The sequence below is a fragment of the Triturus cristatus genome, chromosome 6 (genome assembly GCF_964204655.1).
Source record: "Triturus cristatus chromosome 6, aTriCri1.1, whole genome shotgun sequence".
Taxonomy (NCBI): Eukaryota; Metazoa; Chordata; class Amphibia; order Caudata; family Salamandridae; genus Triturus; species Triturus cristatus.
Genome location: NC_140589.1, coordinates 506,388,546 through 506,407,242, shown reverse-complemented (window position 1 = coordinate 506,407,242; position 18,697 = coordinate 506,388,546). Strand labels below are relative to the sequence as shown.

At 44.9% G+C, this 18,697-nt stretch overlaps 1 protein-coding gene across 2 annotated transcripts in view; it reads right to left on the bottom strand.

The window, feature by feature from the left end:
* The window catches only part of SMAP1 (small ArfGAP 1), a 924,147-nt gene that overhangs the window by 433,714 nt on the left and 471,736 nt on the right, over positions 1–18,697 (bottom strand). The window contains exon 5 of one of the 2 annotated variants that reach the window (XM_085610917.1): positions 3,309–3,386. The exons of the other annotated variant lie outside the window; for it this stretch is intronic. Coding sequence (XP_085467043.1) covers positions 3,309–3,386 — 78 coding nt within the window. The remainder of the gene's footprint in view (positions 1–3,308; positions 3,387–18,697) is intronic. 2 annotated transcript variants of the gene reach the window in all.

Sequence of the window (18,697 nt, the reverse complement as noted above, 5' to 3'; positions counted from 1 at the left end):
TTAAATTAGGCCCAATGTCCTTAGTACCTCATAATGAGTGACCTATTAATTCCGTTATGATAAAAATATCTGAAACAGAATTATGGATTGTACGATATTAACGCATCCGTTGCTCCCAGGTGTGTGAGTCCTGCACAATGTACAGAAGACAAATACTCCAGGTCATCCTTTGTCCTCAATAAAAAAGCCTGCATCGTTTGTTTACAAGCAGATGTCAGTATGGGAACAAGAGTGCTGCATGTTACTCCTCGTTACATAGGAGAATATATGGGATCAACTTGTGATTCCCAGGTAATAATAGGACCGTGTTTCGGATACACCTTGTACCGGGAACACAAGGTGTGGTATTATTGCCACTAAATTCTAGCCCACTCAAAATAAAGCCCTTAGCAGATAAACAGTAACAGCAGCACATTAAGGACAGACACTTAATAAGCGTCTCATCTCCATAAATGATTTTAAAAAACTGTTGTCGGCAACGTTGACCTGGTGTGCTGGGCCCTTGTCAAATCCAATATCTTTTGTAAGCAAATATGCTGTACTAGTTTGATTTGAATTTTATAATGCAAAAATCAGTTAAATAATAAGGAAAACAAACAGGGAAGGTAATTAGTACATGGGAAGGTAATTAGTACATGGGCAGGGTAATGCAGAAACATGAAAGTCTACTCTGTGCCATATAGAGACCTAATTGTGACCATCAAGACCACATAAAAAACCTTTGTCAAATTCTAAGCTGCTACTATGGGTCTAATCGGCAATATTTTCAAGTTAGAAGTAGGAGCAACTGATCTTTCTAGCAAGCAGTCACTGTACTAATTTCATGAGGGGCAGAAAGTGATTTTGCTCTTCTGACTTGGGGTGGATATTCAGGGCCTCAAGCTGCCACAGTGAGCCAGAGGCGCAACATCCCACTGCAAAGTGACATTTTAAACACAGTGCGGGCCAACTTTGTGTTGATTGTAGATGAAAGTTTCTCTCAAGTCAATGTGTTGCAGAGATGGGAACTATAATCTGAACAACTAACATCTCAAATATGGGCTGGTGCCTAAAGAGAGAGAGAGGGTCTGGCTAGGAGCAGCAAGTGCTGTCCGCCCCTTAGGTTGTGGGGGTCTGTGGTAAGGGAGCCTCAGACAAGTTAAGTCACGGAGGCCAGGCAGCTTAAGAAGGCCTACAAAAATGGCACAACTTTAGGATTGTCTGATGGTGATCTTTGCTCTCCACCCAAGAGTATGCCTGAGATCGGAGAGGATCACCAAATCATTGAGCCCCCAAGTAATTGAGCCCCCTTAAGGTGCAGACAAAGTATACTGACCAAGATACACAGAGCTGGAATGCCTTGAGAGAACAAAGGCATATTAGGAAGGAGAAATACTTTTAACCCAAGACCATTTGCCTTAAGGAACACAGAAGACCTGGAGCATGAGTCTTCACCAAAACAGGCCCACACCAAGTGAATCTTTTAAATACACCAAAACTAACAGTGAAAGGAAGAAAATGCCTGTTGACAAGACATTGGTGACCGTAGAACGATGTTTCATAGGAGCCAAAACAATTACAAGATGTATCCTCCAAGAAAAAGGTTGTCAACAGTGTCATAAATATGAGAGGACAGTGCCTCTCATCATGAACACTGAGGCAAAGGGCTAGCCTCCCTGATGTCTAGGAGCGATGACACATTTACAAGAAGGGGCGCACTCTGCCAATGTGTACTAAGGTTGGATGTGGATTAGATGTTGTTTCCTGACACCATTGCAAGCTTTGTAAATCAAGAAATGTTATCTTCTGATTCATCCCACCAAATCGCAGTTTGCAGAGTATAGGCTGCCTGTGGATGGTGCAATAAGCAAATGCAGTTTTGGAAGTGACAGTGACTGCGGTCCCGAGTTGTGTAATGGAGAGGGAGACCACACAGTAAGTGGTCACTGGGAGCAGAAGGTGACACTGGAGAAGTTAGGTATTAATGTTCCCTGGCTCCAGAAGAGTGGCTCAACAGAGGAGACAGGTTGAAGCTCAATAAGAAAGAATTACTGGCATAAACACTGGTGGCATCCTTGCGGCACCTAGCAAAAGTGAGAGTGGTTAGTGGCAATCTGGTGCAAGTCTTCAAGAAAGTTAATGATTCAGGTTGTTCTTGGTGATGGTGAATGATATCAGAAGGCCCTGGAACATGCCAGACATCATGGAGTTAGGCCAACTGATTAACCAGTTAGCATGATGTCCGCTACTCAGTATTATACCAGGGGTGTGGAAATTCCAAGGAATACCATACAGGATAATTTTTCAGTATATTGTTACTCCCATTTATTCTTTTTTTCTCGGCTGGTTTCTTATTTTTTGCTTGGTTTGCACCAGAGGAGGATGTTATTTTCCGTAGGTTTGATTAAGAGTTACTTCTTATGTTCGTTCAAGGGACTTAATTTGCTATGCCGGCCTGGTTCATTATGGATGGTACGATTTACCATAATAATACATGCAGGAGTATTAATTTCCCTAAAACCTAATAAATAAACACCAGAAACTGGGTCACCATTGCATTAAAGTTATTAAAAAATTTTAGGTCTGGAGTTAGCCACTAAAGTGTTATATGGGCTTTCAGCCAGTCTCCTTCATGCATTGGTCTGATGTTAAATAGAAAAAATAGGGGAGAGCCCAAATTAAAACGCTCTAATAAAAGCAAGTTCATACAATTTCACAAACAAACAGTTCCATTTGGAGCAAACACTTTCCACCTTCACTGGTTTCAACAATAGTGCCAATACTCCCTACTGGGCACAATCTGTAATTTGGATCACGGATGTCCACTCAATATTATATACCCACATATAAAAAGAAGTGCATTTCATTATCAACATTTAAAGTGAATTTACAACAGTGACCTTAATTACAAATTACCTATCAATGTTGTCATTGTATTCTTTTATCACTGTGTTTCCAATGTAAATTTCATTTATGGAATACACCTAAAGGTAGTCCCAAAATGCACTCAAAATTACTAACATATACAGATTTTAATATTTTGGCTGGGACTCCTCTCGTTATGGCAAAGCAAAAAGCCTGGCATCCAACCCTGTGCCAATCCTTGCTGAACACAGGAGTAAATCCTTTACCTGCTTCACATCAGGAGGGATGGCCTGGAGAACCTGCACTACCACAGCCACATGCATCAGACACAGCCAAGAAATGTTCCTAGAAGCCCAGAAAAATGCCCCTACATTATAAATGAAATCACATTTGCAAATCATCTGTGTGCCAAATTATAACATGATGCCTTCTAAAAGATTCCCCCCCAGGAAACGCCACGATACCTCCAAGTTGTTCTTCTCAGAAGCAGCTTGCAGAGAGGGAGAGGAAGCCAAAGGCTGAGCAGCATCCGAGGAGGACATCTGTACAGCGCAGATGAAAGAGAAGAGGAAGGAAGGAAGCAGATGATCACAATTAGCACAGAATCAGGAGGGAAAAGATAGTGTGATCTGTTTAGCAAGGCAAGGGTGGAAACGGCAGATGACAAAGCAACAGAAAGAACAAATACATTTGCAAGTTGTATGTTGTTGAATTACTGGCGTAACTTGCAGAAAGGTATACAAAAAAGTGATGGATGGAATGCTTGAATTAATCTCAGCCACCAGGTAATTACAAGGGCCACAACTCAATGCTTGAATAAGTCTCAGACACTGGTAATTACAAAGGCAGCAACCACAATCCATGTTATTTTGCCCACCATGCCACCTCCGGTTGGACCCAGCAATGTGTAAATCAGTCATAACCCTGCTCCAATACAGCCCAGGTCTGACCGGTTTTCCACTCGCGGAAAAGGCAACCTGGTTGTGTTATTACTTCTGTCAGGTAATCATGAATGATTTATGACAAAATTCACTCGGCTACAAAACACGAAAAAATGAACCCAAGATAAGATGACATCACTGGCAAGACAACAATAATTACGTTTTATCTATTGTTCAGCCGCATCCTATGCAACCGCTGAAATATTAATGTCTCCCGCTGTGGAGGCTGCTGTCAGAAGGGGAGGCAGGGTCTTTGTTCCTGTGCACTGCAGCAGCAGATTCATTTCACAACAGAAAAGCTGGGGCTCTCGGAGAGTTACAACAGATTTGATTAGGGCTCTAATGAACTGATCTCTATTAAAAAAAAATAAAAAAAACCACACCAAGTTACAGAAAGCTACCGGCTAATAACGTACCGCCACAGCCGAGCAGGGGAGACAAACCTATTACAAACCAATCTGGGCATATTTTCTTCTGGGAATGAGTAGACAAAACCCCATTTCCACGGCTTTCTTTTCAGACTTACCCAGAGATATTATGAAGCGTAGCTGTGTATGCATCAGCTGCACTTAGGACATGAAAATAGGTTTCATCTAAAAGCATTTTCGCTCATCTTTCCTGTAGTTGGTTTCTGCATGCATAGCTGAGCACCATAATGGACGCATTATCAGCCCTATTTTCTTTCCTGTAAAGATGCGAAGGAAATGTGTTTTACCGAGATGCGAGATATTTTCTGAGTAATAAACTTGCATTTCTGTGCTGTCCTATTATCAATGGTGCCTAGATGGAACCTGTAAAAACAAACCGTGTTTCAGATAATATCACAAAAAAATATGAATAGGCATTAAACCAACACTCATATTATTGTTCCAATACATAGGGTGCTGAAGATTTTAACTACCTTATTTGTCAGCCTCTTTGCTGTTTTTTCCGCTATGAACACGTCCTTCCTTTTATCACCACAAATTGTGGTTTTCTGGAAAATGCCAAAGTAAGACCTTTTTAATTGGTGTAGATAAAATTGAACACTCCTCAAAATGGTGGCATGTGAAATTTGCATAAAAGTGGAATCTAAAAAGAATCGGAGGCAGCCAGTTACTTTTGTGACAGAATATGTATGTGTTTGTGGTGTGAGTGCCTGCACCTACACAAGCGCAGGAGAAATAGTATGGCATCGCAATTTATGTAGCGTTTGCCATCCCTTATGAGGTTCTATTTCAACACAGCCATAAAAAGACCATATCCGTTGACGGCTGGAAAGGTAATGCCGTAATATTATGAACATTTTGCCTAAGATGTCAATGTAATGTCACTATTGCTGCATATTGTTTCTAATAAAAACTGTTCAATAAAAAAAAAAAGACCCTATCCGATGGCAGCGGGGCGGGCGGAGTGGAAATCTTGGCCTTGTGCTCGTGATAACCTACAGGTAGTGAACTACAGAGAATCAAATGAGCCCCACTACAACACTGTTTTCTCCGGCACCCCAACACTGACCCTCCTTTAACCCCACTCAATCCTTAACCCTGCTCCATCCCCTAAGTCACTTGAAAATGTACCCACTGCTTATTTTCCATCACCCTAACTTCACGCTAACTGTTTCTGCTTCAGCCTGCTACTGCTGCAGTAAGCATTGATGGATTGCCACTGCCCAAGACTAAGATAGCTAGCATAGGTAGAGATTAGCAAGCATATGACAGGGAGACTGTTACCTGATATCTCTGAGGATTTCCCAAAAGTGGGACAGTGCAATTTCCTTTATGTGCCTTGTAAATCTTTCCAGATTTGAGAAACCAAGGTACAGATGTATTTCTCACTGGTCGCAAAATCTGATCACAATTTGGTTGCAATTTCCAGTGTGGAATTTGCAAAGTGACCTATGTACAGGTCCATCCCCAAAATTCTGAATCAGAGTGGGCTGCAATCCAACCTACCTCAATAACAGTCATGAGAAAAGTTTCCTGTTGAAACTCGCTCTGATTTGTGGCTATCACATGGATGGTGGACTGCAAGGGTGACTAGACCACCAAGTCTGTGAATGCTTTTCAATAAAGAAACTTTTTTTAAGCAGTCTAATTTAATGAAAGGAAATGCAGCTGCTTTGACAAAATAAAAGTCTTCTTTTTTTCAGTTTCTTTGAAAGTTGTCAGTGGCAGTCCTTCTTCCTGAAACTTTTTTCAACATTCACAAAAGGAAAGGGGTCCATCAGGACCCTTTCCTCTTGCAATCAGGTTACCACCCCCACTTGGAGACTGGTAACTTTTCAATGGCTTGCAACCAGATGAAGGGCAGCAATCCATTAACACATTACACACTGATTCAGTATTTTGGAAAAGACACCAACACCACACCCCTTCCAAACAGCAAATTCGTATATAGTCTCAATCCCATTTTAGGAGTTGATAACACTTTAATAAATCCTAAAAATGGGATTTATACACTGAAAAAAACATTTCTGTGACTGCAAACTCTGAATCTTAGTGTCAGTAACTAAAAAAAGGGTTATACATCCGGCTACAAAAGTTGGCATTTTCACTGGTATCGTTGTGGATGATTTAAGAGATGGGACAACTGAAGGGGGCCGTTCTCCAATACCATTGAGCATTTGACACTCCACTTGAGAGGTGAGGCTCCAAAAGATAATTTTCTTGCTGCGGGCGAACAGATTTTTCTTTTATGTGTAGTCAGTGAGAGAGCGAGAAAGTGAGTGGGAAGGTGTGTGTATTGAATGTTATAACACCCAAATTAAATACTTTTGCTGTGAACCCTCATATGTTTATTGGCTGCCTTCCTAGCCCCAAATGCCATGCAGTCATAACTAATATAGTAATCAATACTTACAGTTAGAGAGTGGAAATTAATGTGGTTGTACACTAATGTAATTGACCCACACACATCGAGCAGTAGTGAGTAGACTGGAAATAGCAAGTTAACACCCAAGATGCCCTAGTGAAGGAAGGCCACATGAATTACAAAGTAATGTAGTTTTATATTAAAATTGACTAACTACCAGTCAGGTAGGCAAGAGAATTACACTGTTGAGAAAAAGAAATCACAGAAGGAGAAGTTAAGTACCACTTCTATACTTAGTTCAGAGCATAGTGTAAAGTAATATTATAAACACATTTGTGTATTAGATCACTTAGCGTCATTTATGGATTCAAGAAAATTATCTAACGGACATTCATATTTAGTGATGAACACTGCAAACTATTTTAATGTATACCTGGATCACCAGTGGCCTGTCCACATTATGATACACTTAATATAGTGAAATTGGAATTTGACAACAGCGACAGATGCGAACATTAGTGTCACAGACCATAATCATGCCATTAACTCCACTTGTTTGTCGTAGAGCGATCAAGAAAGCAATCAACATAGTTTGAAAGCTGTTACAAGGATTCAGACCACTTATACATGAATTAAATGCATAGTTTTATCAGCAGATATAAGACACGCTCTCAAAAGTACCAGTCAGTGTGATACCAGGAAGAAACTGCTACACAACATCTATGTTCTCTACACACACTCAACAATGACACACAGAGAATTCTTTAGAAGGCTAATGTATAATAATGAATATTATGTAGAAACTGCATGACAAACAAGTATAGACTACAACACATCCTCTCACTCAATTAGAGAAAATGAGCAACACTAGAACAAAACCCAGCTGCAAAAAGGACATACACTTAATTGGATAAAATAAGTAAAAAAATAAGCCAATATCTGCTAGTATGTAATAAATGTACCAATTAATGAAAAATGCTAATAAAAATGTTTACAAAATAAAATAAAAAATAAGCCAATAAACTTGAAAAATAAAGGACCTAATAAATGTTCTTATTACAGAAGTAATCATGCCCAGCATCATAGGTCTAGAAAATTTGTGTCAAGGATATGATCTATTCACACAATTTTCTCCAATGCTAATCCACTTCCCTTCTCTCATGATTATTAACCTTACATAACCTGGAAACATGCAACACCTCTCCAGTGTCTGGCACCACCATATTATCTCACATTTCCACCACTCTCAAGGAAAGGGAAAAAAGAGCCAATCACATTTTCCCTAGTCCCATTTGGATAAATCACTCCTACACTCTTTACTGTCAACAACAGACAGATGATTCCTAACTTACCAATTCCTTTTCAATGTTTCATCTGACAAATTACTACCAGGCCAACCTCTTAACGGGTATTCAGTGAGTTATTTCTGCACATCATTTTTTTTCTCTGCTTGTGCCCATTCTTCACTTCCTATGGACTCTTCACAAACTTACAATACCGATGGTGGGATACCATATAATTGCCAGAGATTGGAAAGACCCAAACGAGAATCTGTAAATCTATTCTTTAATGCAGGCAATACTCCATCTTAAAATTCACCTAAAAATAAGAGTCTCTTAAACCATCCAGCCGCAGAAACATCCTAGGCATTACACTCTGACGCTTTGCAAGAAAACACTTAAAGAGTATATCATCAGTCCTGATCCTGATTTCAAAGCCCTGCAAAAAATACTAAAATGTATCCTGCGCAAAAAGCACATTTGTGCTGCCCTCTAAATTACAAAGATGTTTTGGTTCACACATTTTAATGCACCGGACGCGAATACTACTGCAGTCTCTTTTCCCTCATAGAGGAGTGGTGTATCTGTGCTAGGTGTATGTGTGCCTGGGAAGGGTGCAGTACTGCCTACATAGTGCATGTTAAAGTCCTGCGCTGGATGTATATGTTCCTATGAGTGGTATGGTACATGAAGGATGTAGTGCCGTGCAGATTAAATGCATGTGATAGGGGTATGTGCACCTGTGAGTTGTACAATACATGAAGGGTGCAGTTCATGCATGTAAAATACATGTGCTGAATGTATGTGTGCCTACGAGTGCCTGGAACACTGGCTACAGCTTTGCCGCATTCAAATAAATAGCCAATAACGCCACAAAACAAAAGGCTTGGATAATGGACAAAGCAGTTCTAGCAAAGAAAAAACATGGTTGGATGGTTCTATCGACATATGAGACACAATTTCCCCAGCCATATCTTGTCCAGCATATAACTCCATCAATCCAACATCAACTATTATTTTTGGTCAGACTGGGAGCATTTACAGCAAAATACCAAGTTCCCGTGTGGAAACAAGCATGGCCAACTATGCTCTGCAGACTTTGTGGACAGACGGAAGAATCCCTTATACACCTAGTGTGCATCTGCCCAGCGGTGAACCATTTGAGAAGGCAGTACCTACTTCATCCACTCCGCTCCTCTCCTCCAAAGTTAGATCGTGCAGACCGGCCTTAATGCTACTACTAAACAGCCACTCATTGCAGATCTCATGTAGGGCAGCCAGATTTCTGCAGAATGTCAATCAACTTTTACTAATACCAAACACATAGTGCTCACAGGTACTTCTCAGAAGTACAACGACAAGTAACAACAAGAATACAAGTGACGGCAAAATACTGCCCAGGATTTTAGCACGTTTTAAGATGCATGTAAAAAGACGGACTTAAAAAAAAGAACTAATTTATACACAGAGTATTGTTGAATAACGTTGAATTTTGAAAAAAAGGGCTTTTCCCAATTTTTTTTTTGTTTTTTTAAATCAATCAGTTTTTGGCAAAGCAATGCTTTTTTTAAACACAATCTGTAATGATTTTAATTAACTACATGCAATAAAATTACTACTTACCTCTGCCTGTGAACAGGACTGGGGGCCAAGGCCTGCTAGCCTCCCTGCTGGGTGGGGGCAAATTACCCAGGGAGTCCAAGAGCATCTGCCGTGGAGCTTGGAGCACTAGTGTCTGCCTGCTTACCAAGACCAGTATGTCCTGGGAAGAGTGTTGGATGGAGCAAAGTCCAGTGGGGAGCTGTGTTGAGTTGACTCCCTGTGCGAGGTGTGAAGAAATGGCTGCTGCACTGATCAGGTTGTTGCATGTATGCAGGAAAGCCAGCGACTCAGGAGAGGGCCACAGTGAACTGAGCCGTGTGCTGCGCTGTGCCAATCCGGCCGAAGCTGTGTGCAGTGTCAAATCGGCAACACAGCAGGGGCTGCCATGAAAAAACTACTGTGTGGTATGGGCTGCAGCCTTGTGTGGTAGCAGGCGGCAACCCGTGTGCCAGGAGAGGCTCCGATAAAGGATTTCACTGTGCCGATCGGGCAGGAGCCCGTATGCTGTGAGGTACGGTCACCCCGTACACCAGCGGGGTTACCGGGAGTCAAGAACTGCGACCTGATCTGCCACCTCCCGTCTGAGAAGTGAGGATGTAGTGAAAGCACCAGGGCACCATCACCCAAGCGAGGGATCTAAGAAAAGTTTGTCACAGATCCCCACTCCCTCCACAACCTCACGGGCGAGGAACCCCACAATGGAGAATAGCCACTACCACTAAAATGAGGATGGAGTGGAAAAGGGAATCACCATAGAAACACTAGAGTCCTGACCTCAGGGGTGAACTGTGTACCAGTTTGTGAATGTCATATTTTTCCTTTGTGTTGGTTGCGGTAGAAAATAAAATACTTCTCTTTTTTCATAAAAGTGAGTATTTAGCTGGACTGCGATTTATTGCGGCTGCAATGCGCATGTTGAGTTGTGAGCCTGTGGTCACTTATCTGTATCGATTTCCCCTCAAGGGAGCCTAGGACTGCTCGTACCATACTGTGAGAAGTTGGCCTGGTATATGATGCTTACTAGTTAAAGTGATCACCTTGTACCATGCCAAGCAACCCTTATGGTGTGGTTGTAAGTCAACCTTTTCGGACTAGCTGCCCTAGTGGTAGCGTAGGCTAAGCAGTCTTTGAGGCTAAACTCGTGAAGCGTGTTAAGCAGGCTGTTTTACCAAATGCAACCCCCCTTTATACCAATGAAAGGACACCACACAGATATATATTGAAAATATATATGTATTTATTTCTCAAAGTAACCCCTAGTCTCTTTATGAGCACAGGAGCACAAATCGTCAAACAAGATTACAGTAGAATACACAGAAGTTGCACTTTATATGGATAGGCCCTGGTGGCCGCTCAAACCATATACTAAAATAGTGGTATAAGTACCACGAACAGAAAAGGGAAAAGGCCTAGGGCCTCTAGAATCGCTGGGCCTACAAGGAGCTAACTTTAGTTAGTGACCAGGAGGTCCACGGGTTGCGTGTGCAGAGCAAATAGTCACACGCGAGCTCCCATAGGTTTTCAATGGGTGCGTAAAAAGTACAAAGTTACTGCAAAAAGAATCTTCCGGATGGACTAGGAACTCAAGATTGGAAACACAGACACTAGAGATGATACTCTACACTTGGGCACCGGAGTGCCAGCTTTACCTCACCCACAGGAAGCGGGTGCATAGGTGTCGAAGTGCGTCGGGTTTCTTCTATCTGTTCCGTGGTGCCTGTGGACAAAGATGCTGCAGGCGGTCGGTCCGGGAGAGATGCGGTGGATCCAAGAGTGGATCGGAGTTGTAGAAGACCTGTAAGCAGAGGGGACAGTGTTCACAGTCACTAGCCAGTGACCAGCGTGGCACCAGGTGGGTACCAGGCGGTGTCGGGTGCAAACAGGAAGAAAGGTGTAGCTTGTCTCTGCAGCCACGTGGTCCCTGAAGGTCGACGACGTCCAGGAGTCGGTTCACGAGCTGTCCCACGCAGGCTCTCGCTGTCGGCGGTGTCGGCGACTTGATCGAAGCAAACAAGCCTTGGCAAAAGCAATCGTTGTGGAAAACGAAATAAGCTGATGGTTCTGACCAGCAAGGTCAGAGGGACTGCTCCTTTGGAGGGGAGCAAGGACCAGTCTGGAGCAACCAGACCAGCGGTGTATTTCTTGAAGTTCGTCGCCAAGATGGCCACTAGCCAGCGGGCCAGCAACCGGTTAGGCGCGTCGAGTGGCAAAATGCAGAAGGGCCCCACGCAGATTGTGGAGATGCTGGAGGGCTCACCTTTGGTGCAGATGCTGCTCGAGGGTTGGGCTTCTCAGATCCCAAAGCACAACTTGGAGGGAGCCTCGGTTGTTGCACTTGCAGCTTGTCGTGGTCGTTTCAAGATGGCTGGCTCCACGTGTCTCGTTGCCTCCACGGGTCTCTCTTTTTCAGGGACTGTGGATCGGGCGGTGAGAGGTCTGGAGGTCCAGGTCTTGTCAGTCTCTGGGCTCGGGCTCCGGCGGGAGGCAGCGGCAAAGCAGACGTTGATTCGCTGGATGGTGCTTGCGTTAGCAAGGTGGTCACTCCCTGACCACAGGGGAGATTGACTTCAGTCCTCTGTGCGGCAGAGCGTCGAAGTTCCCGTCTTCTTCTTAGTTTCAAGTTGATTCCAGGATGTCTAAAGTCTTAGGACACAGCTCCTACCTTTATTCGGATTCTAGGGGCCGGACTACCTGCTAGGTCCCTCCCTAAGGGTGGGACCAGGAAGGGGGGTGGTTACACCCCCAATCCTTTGTCCAGCTCGCCCCAGGTCCAGGGCTGGTGTGCCCCAGGACCGGTTTGAACTGGCATATGCACCGAGGCTCCTTGTGAGCCTCAGGCATGTCTGGTTCTATTCAAGCCCTACCTGACCAATACACAAAATCCTGTCTGGGGTGGTGCACGCACCTCCCCTTGTCTGATTTTACCCGGGTTTCAGGTACTGTACATGTCGTGTCCCTCAGAAGGGTGGAATGCTAACCCCGTCGCCAGAATTGGCGAGGGGTTAGTATTCCAATTCGTATGACACCTTACTTGACATGTTTTGATAAAGCCAAACCAAAGATAGCATTTAACCGCGAGGTTCATAATGCACTTAAGAGTATATGGTATGACGATATCTGGAAACAGTAGAAGGAAGTTGTTCCGACCACTGCAGACAGGCTCAGCTCATGCCAGAGCACCATCTCACATGGAACCAAGCACTCTGCCTTCAGGATTGTTAAGGCCTGCCATAGGAGTGACTTATAGGTTAACATGTGTCCCATTTAAGGTTAGGTATAGGTATACTACACCTAAGTAAGAGGTGGTTACACCAACTTACCCCAGCTGAGTGATCAGCCAGTTGTGTCAAATTTGTTAGGCCAGGCCAGGGGTGGCATAATACATGCTTCAGCCCCTGGTAGGCCTTAGATACACCAATGCCCTGGGTACCTAGTGTACACTGGTACAGGGGCTCACAGGGTGATCCACTTCCAATTGGTTATGCACCTAGGGTGCATAGTGTAAATTTAGTAGAGAGAACAGCAGGCTGGGGGTCTGATTGGCAGGCCCACAGCCTCAATATGTCAAAAACCAGTGAAGCAAAAAGCAAAAATTTGGGGTGACCATAGGATAGCAGACCCTACTCTCCTACACATACTAACCTAAGAGTCAAGTGCAGAAGGGGTATTTGACCCAGTTGCTCAGGATCCATAGAAGGTCGAGACTTGGGACAGCAGGACTAAAAAGCCTCAACCACCACGGTTGGGCAGAGTAGCTCCTCTGTGCCCCGTGGCCCTCTGAAAGGGGTTCTGACAACATGCCAATCTGTTTTAATAATTTATTCTCAAGTTCCTTTTTTTCAACACAAGAGTTATTGTAATTCACAAGTTACTTATTATTGTTCTGTACACCACACTAAAATAATCACGCACGCACACGGTTCTTGAAAGCTTACAGATCTGTGAGGCACATCAGCCTCACTCAAGACGGCTGACGAGCAGTATTTCTTCAACAGGATTTCTCTGTACACCGTGTGCCCCCTGGTCAGCCTGTAAAGAAGGGCCAATGCAAGCTCAAGAACAAATGAGCAGCACGTTGCAACATCTTGGTCAATGGACATCACAAGCTCTGGCTGACAGTGCAGAATTTTGCTCATCAAATGACCTCAGCGTGACCTGAATGAGTGAATGAATGAATGGAATTTATACAGCGCGAGGGCTGCCAACTAGGGCGAAACAGCACTAAGTAATTAGGACACAGTCAGACAACATTTAAGTAGAGTCAATAGCCAGGTTTTCAACTGCTTTTTCACAGCAAAGTTCAGAAGGAAGGGCACAGAGAGAGAGAGAGCAGTTCATTTCACAGTATGGAGCGAAGGAAAGAGATAGCGCATCCTCCTTTTCTGGTCCAACAGATATGCGGAATTTTTAAAAGAAGCAAATTAGATGACTTTAACGGTCTGTTCGGCTAACTGTGACAGAGTCTGTTTATAAAATATTTAGGACCTTTCTAAAGAAAAAGCTCTGAAAGTTAGCAACAAGCATTAAAAGTGGATTCACTTTTGTTTCAGAGGCCAGTGAAACCTCTTCAGATGAAGAATGATTGATTGCTGGTGGGGAATGCTAACTAATAGCCTGACTGAAGTATTTGGTCCAACCTTAAGTTGACGGATCAGGCAGTAAGGCACACCCAGATAAGAGACATTAGAGTAATCTAACCTAGCAGCGATTAGTCAGTAGACAATATTTTTAAGACTATTATCTGCAACAATTTTCAGATTCAGACAGTAAAAGTGCAAAGCAAGTGGCAGTCACTATGACAACTTGCGGACAAAATAATTTGACTACAAAATTCCTTAAGGAAATAGACTACACAGGCTTGGTGGCTCCCCTAATTAATTCAGCCACCATGCGCTAGGTCCGGGTCGATCCTGGAGCGCCAGATTTATTTAAAATATCCCCATTTAGATAAATGTAGTTATCTTAGAAAGCTGCCATGGATCCACCCCTCCAGGACTGACTTTGGAGAACTCTGCACTAGACCCTAAAGACTGGGAGCTTCCAAAGAACATGATCTTGCATTCTCCAAATTTAGCTTCAAACAGCAGTTCTTCTTTCAGGCCTCAATTCTAAGCTCTTGGGTAGCTTTTTGCAAGGAAGACATGAGTTGTGTATCATCTGCATATGACAGCACCTTGATGCATGTGACTGGATGATGGCAATGAGAGAGGTCATCTAAATATTGAACAGTATAGGGCTCAGATAAGAATCCTGCAGGACATTGTGACTCAATGGTTCAGCAGAAGGAGAAAAAAAGGAGGTAGGTGGACCATCTACCAGAAAGAACAGACTGGAGCATCGCAGTGCCACACCACATACTCCTAATTTGTCTAAGCGTTCCAAGACCTTAGGAGAGTCACACCCTTCCTCTCCAACAGTGCATCAAGGGGAAACAGTCACTTTAACAGAAATGAGTACAATTATAAAAGTTCTATTATCAACTTACTACCAAAGTACAATGAAACAAGTCTACACCTCACATGTACAGGCATGAATAACTGAAGTACTTCCAAGAACGTAATATCCCAATTGCCCCTTCACACACTACTCAAAAAGTCTTAAGGGGTTGATGTCGTTCTGCAGCATCCTGCATGTGCGGTCACTCGTCATAGACACGGAGTACTCCTAGATGAACTAAATATGTGGATTTATTTAAAGATATATGATACACCAAAAGAAGCACCTGTCAGCACGACAATAGTAACCAACTGCCTCTCAGGGCGCAGGTTCTCTAAACACATTCCACAACGACAGAGTTCAAAGGAGAATGTACAGCAAGGAATATTCTGAACTCAGGGAAATAAACGACACAAACTATTGATTACAACACGAGCATTACACAGCCAGAGAGGACAACACCCTGAAATGGCAAATGGTCAACATTCACAGTGATTCAGCAATAAACCCAACAAGAATGGAAAATAAAGTGAATTAGTTGGCAAAGAAGCAATACCATCTCATAATGTAACATTTTACTGTCACAATGATAGCACTTTTTAGAGCTGAGAGTTTCCTTTACATAGAATCATTTATATCTGAATAAAATCAATTCTTAGTCCGAGTAATTCCTCTAACGATAACATAAACTTATGAAAAGATTACTCTGTAATGTCAAAAATACACTGAACCAGAAGGTCCCAATTTATTGTCCTGGAAGTTGGCTGCACAAGCATGAGAAGTTCTCGGGTCAAAGGAAGCCTTACTTCAATTGAGCTGTGTCGATCAGAGCCAGTGTTGTAATTGCTCTTTGTAATGTGCATGACTGAGCTCCACCTTGCCATAGCTGCTCACAGAATGCTGCCCATGAATACTGCAGGGTGATGCTTATCTATATGGTATATTTTTCATAACTTACTCACTTTTTGGGTGTTATGTCGCAAATTCCAAGAAATACATTACAACATAATCTGTATCACTTCCTATCAAACTGCTGAACTATTTTATGGCTACACATCTTGTATATGCAATTGTGTGTGAAATAGAGTAGGGAAAAGGGTAATGTCTCCCATTCATATTCTGGGTCCTAACAAAACAAAGAAGTATGTTTGCATTCCTTCTATATTTTCATTACTATAGGTTTTCTCAGTAGAATACAGCTTCTTCTGACAAAACTGGAATCGCGACACAAATGGATGTCCATCCTTGGAGTGGTGAAATTTGCTACAAAAAATGACCTTATATCTATAATTATCTGCTTGGGGGGGGGAATTCAGTATTTGTTTACAAACTGGATTTCCAGTTTGTGTGCATTCTGGGGTAGACGTCCAGTGTTTCATATAATTGAATCTGTATCACTGATGACTTTCAGGAAAGGCAAATCTAAGGCTAACCTGGTAAGCATTTTAGAGATGCAATGTACAACTTTTCACAAGGGCTGAAAAAATAAGGTGTCAGTACTGCTTAAACTCCGCCCAGGACCAGCATCACCAGCGCCACTGGCCAGTAAAAGCTAGGTATAAGCAGACATTTTCCCCCGGGCTGGCAGTCTGAGTGCTACCACTGCCAAGATGTTTAGAGCATTTGTAGCAGGTGTAGCCACAAAATAAGAGACAACGAGGCCAAGTCTGCAAAGTGGCAAAGGTTCACAGGAGTCAGAGCCAGCAATAGAAATGAAGTTGCATATACAGGACCCAAGCTGACTCCTGATCACAATCTTCATAAAGAGAGAGCAGAAGTAAGTGCACATTAGGGCCTTTCCCACAGAGTAATGAGCTGTTAGACCGAAGAAGAAGAGGCTCACCTGAACAGTCTTTGATGGACAGTAGGAGATGTATCTACAGGTGCAAAGCACCAGCTTACAAACATTTGTCTTAAAAGGTGCGATTGTATTTGTCCCTGAAAAAATATATCTCACTGTCAAGGTAGGAAGAAAAAGATGGGGGGGCGTGGCTACGACAGCCACGATGGCAGACATGTACTGCTGAGGCTCCGGGCTCGGGCGCCTCTAACACTAATCGTAGAGCGTCACTGAGGCTGGTGAACTGCTCTAGATCCGTCGGAACCTGCTCAGATGAGGGTGCGGTGTGTGCGGAGGCCTGCAGACGCTCACAGCAGCGGCCCCCGGACGGGGCCACAGTACACAGAGCCTCCTATGCCGCGATCCGCTTTACAAGATGGCGCCGGCGGCCCTTTGAACAGCCCGACGGCGGCGCAGGGACGAGGCCGGAAGTGTGGACGCGTCGCGCCCGACTAACGCAGCGCCCAGACCTCTCGAGCCTCTGGGGATTCGGCGGAGAACTGAGGTGCGGACCGGCCCCCTCGCGGCGCTCGCCGTCCGGTGCGCCGGGTGGCCCGGCGAAGACTTGGAGTGGACTCGGAGGGCCCCCCCTCGCTCTTACTGGATAACCGGGGTGCCCGCTGCAGCTGGTGTTCGGGGGGGGCCACAGGGCAGCATTGAGCATCGGCGGAGATCCCGGGCTTTCTCGGGCGGGTGCATGGGGCATTGCCTGACCTCCGCATGGCCCCCTGAGTATACGGTCTGCCCACAGCGGGGGCTTCTGATTCTACACGCACCGCGGCGGTGGGCCCCCCAGAAGGAGACACAGCAGAGCGCCCTTGGGGTCCCCCCCAGGGCTTGAGCGGCGCCGGAGACCAGGGCGACCCAACGCGGCGGCTACCACCACTGGAGGGAGTTGGCACCCGGTAGGCTGTGACTCAACACAGAACACTGCAGGTACCCGGTGTGACCGGCGCGTGGTGGGGGAACGGGAGAGTCTGCGGCTGTTGGTGGGGGCACCGTGATCTCAGGCCCCATCGCCGGCCGAAAACATCCTTTGCCTGGCCCCAACATGGCCGCCCATGTGACACCTGGCCCTACCACAAGTCCTCCACGAGGGCCCACAATGTGAGAGGGCGGCGACCAAGGTTCCTGACTCTGCTGGAAGCACACCGTCTGCCCACTAGAGTGCCGCCGGCGAGCCTCCACCGTGTGTCTACTTCACTGGTACCATTGAGAGAACGTGTCCCGAGAGGGTGACCTAACGACTGGGGCACATCACCCGTCGCCCCCCGTCCCTTGCGGGGGCACTCCCTGCACCTGGATCGTCTTGCACTGCCCCCTGCTTGGACCCCCTGGCGGGAAGTGGGAACCAGCATACCTCCAGAACTGCCTCTGAGGGGACGTGCCCACGCCGGTGGCCGACAACACGAGGGCCCCTGCTTGTCGCATCCACTGAAGCACTGCACCTTCGGGGGCCCGCGGCGAAAATGACAGTGATGACACCGCTTCAGGGGTGGGCTCGGTGGCACCCCCCAAGGTCACCACACAAACGGCAGAAGGGCTACTGGATGGACAGGCTTTCCCCTCCTCACCGTGACTCAACCTAGTACAACAGACTAACTGTATCCTTATGAGTAATGTCCATTATGTACCCACTGTTGAGAACGAAGAGTTTGGTACCCTGCTAGTGACGCGCAATGATCCTTCTACATGCCCGTTAGACGCACGGCCGCGCAGTTGCATGTCGCCACCCCCCATCATATAGAGCAGGTTTTCCCCCCAGTGTTACGGGACAGAGTTTGGACACACCGTCTCTCAAACGATGAGTCCTTTGCATTGGGACTGTTTCCCGTACCCTTGCACGTTGTTTGTATCCCAGTTCATATACGTCCCATTCGTCATGGACCCCTACACCCACACAGCCAAACACTTGAGTGGCCAGGTTGATCTTTCTTCTATTCTTCGAACGCGCAGCGAAC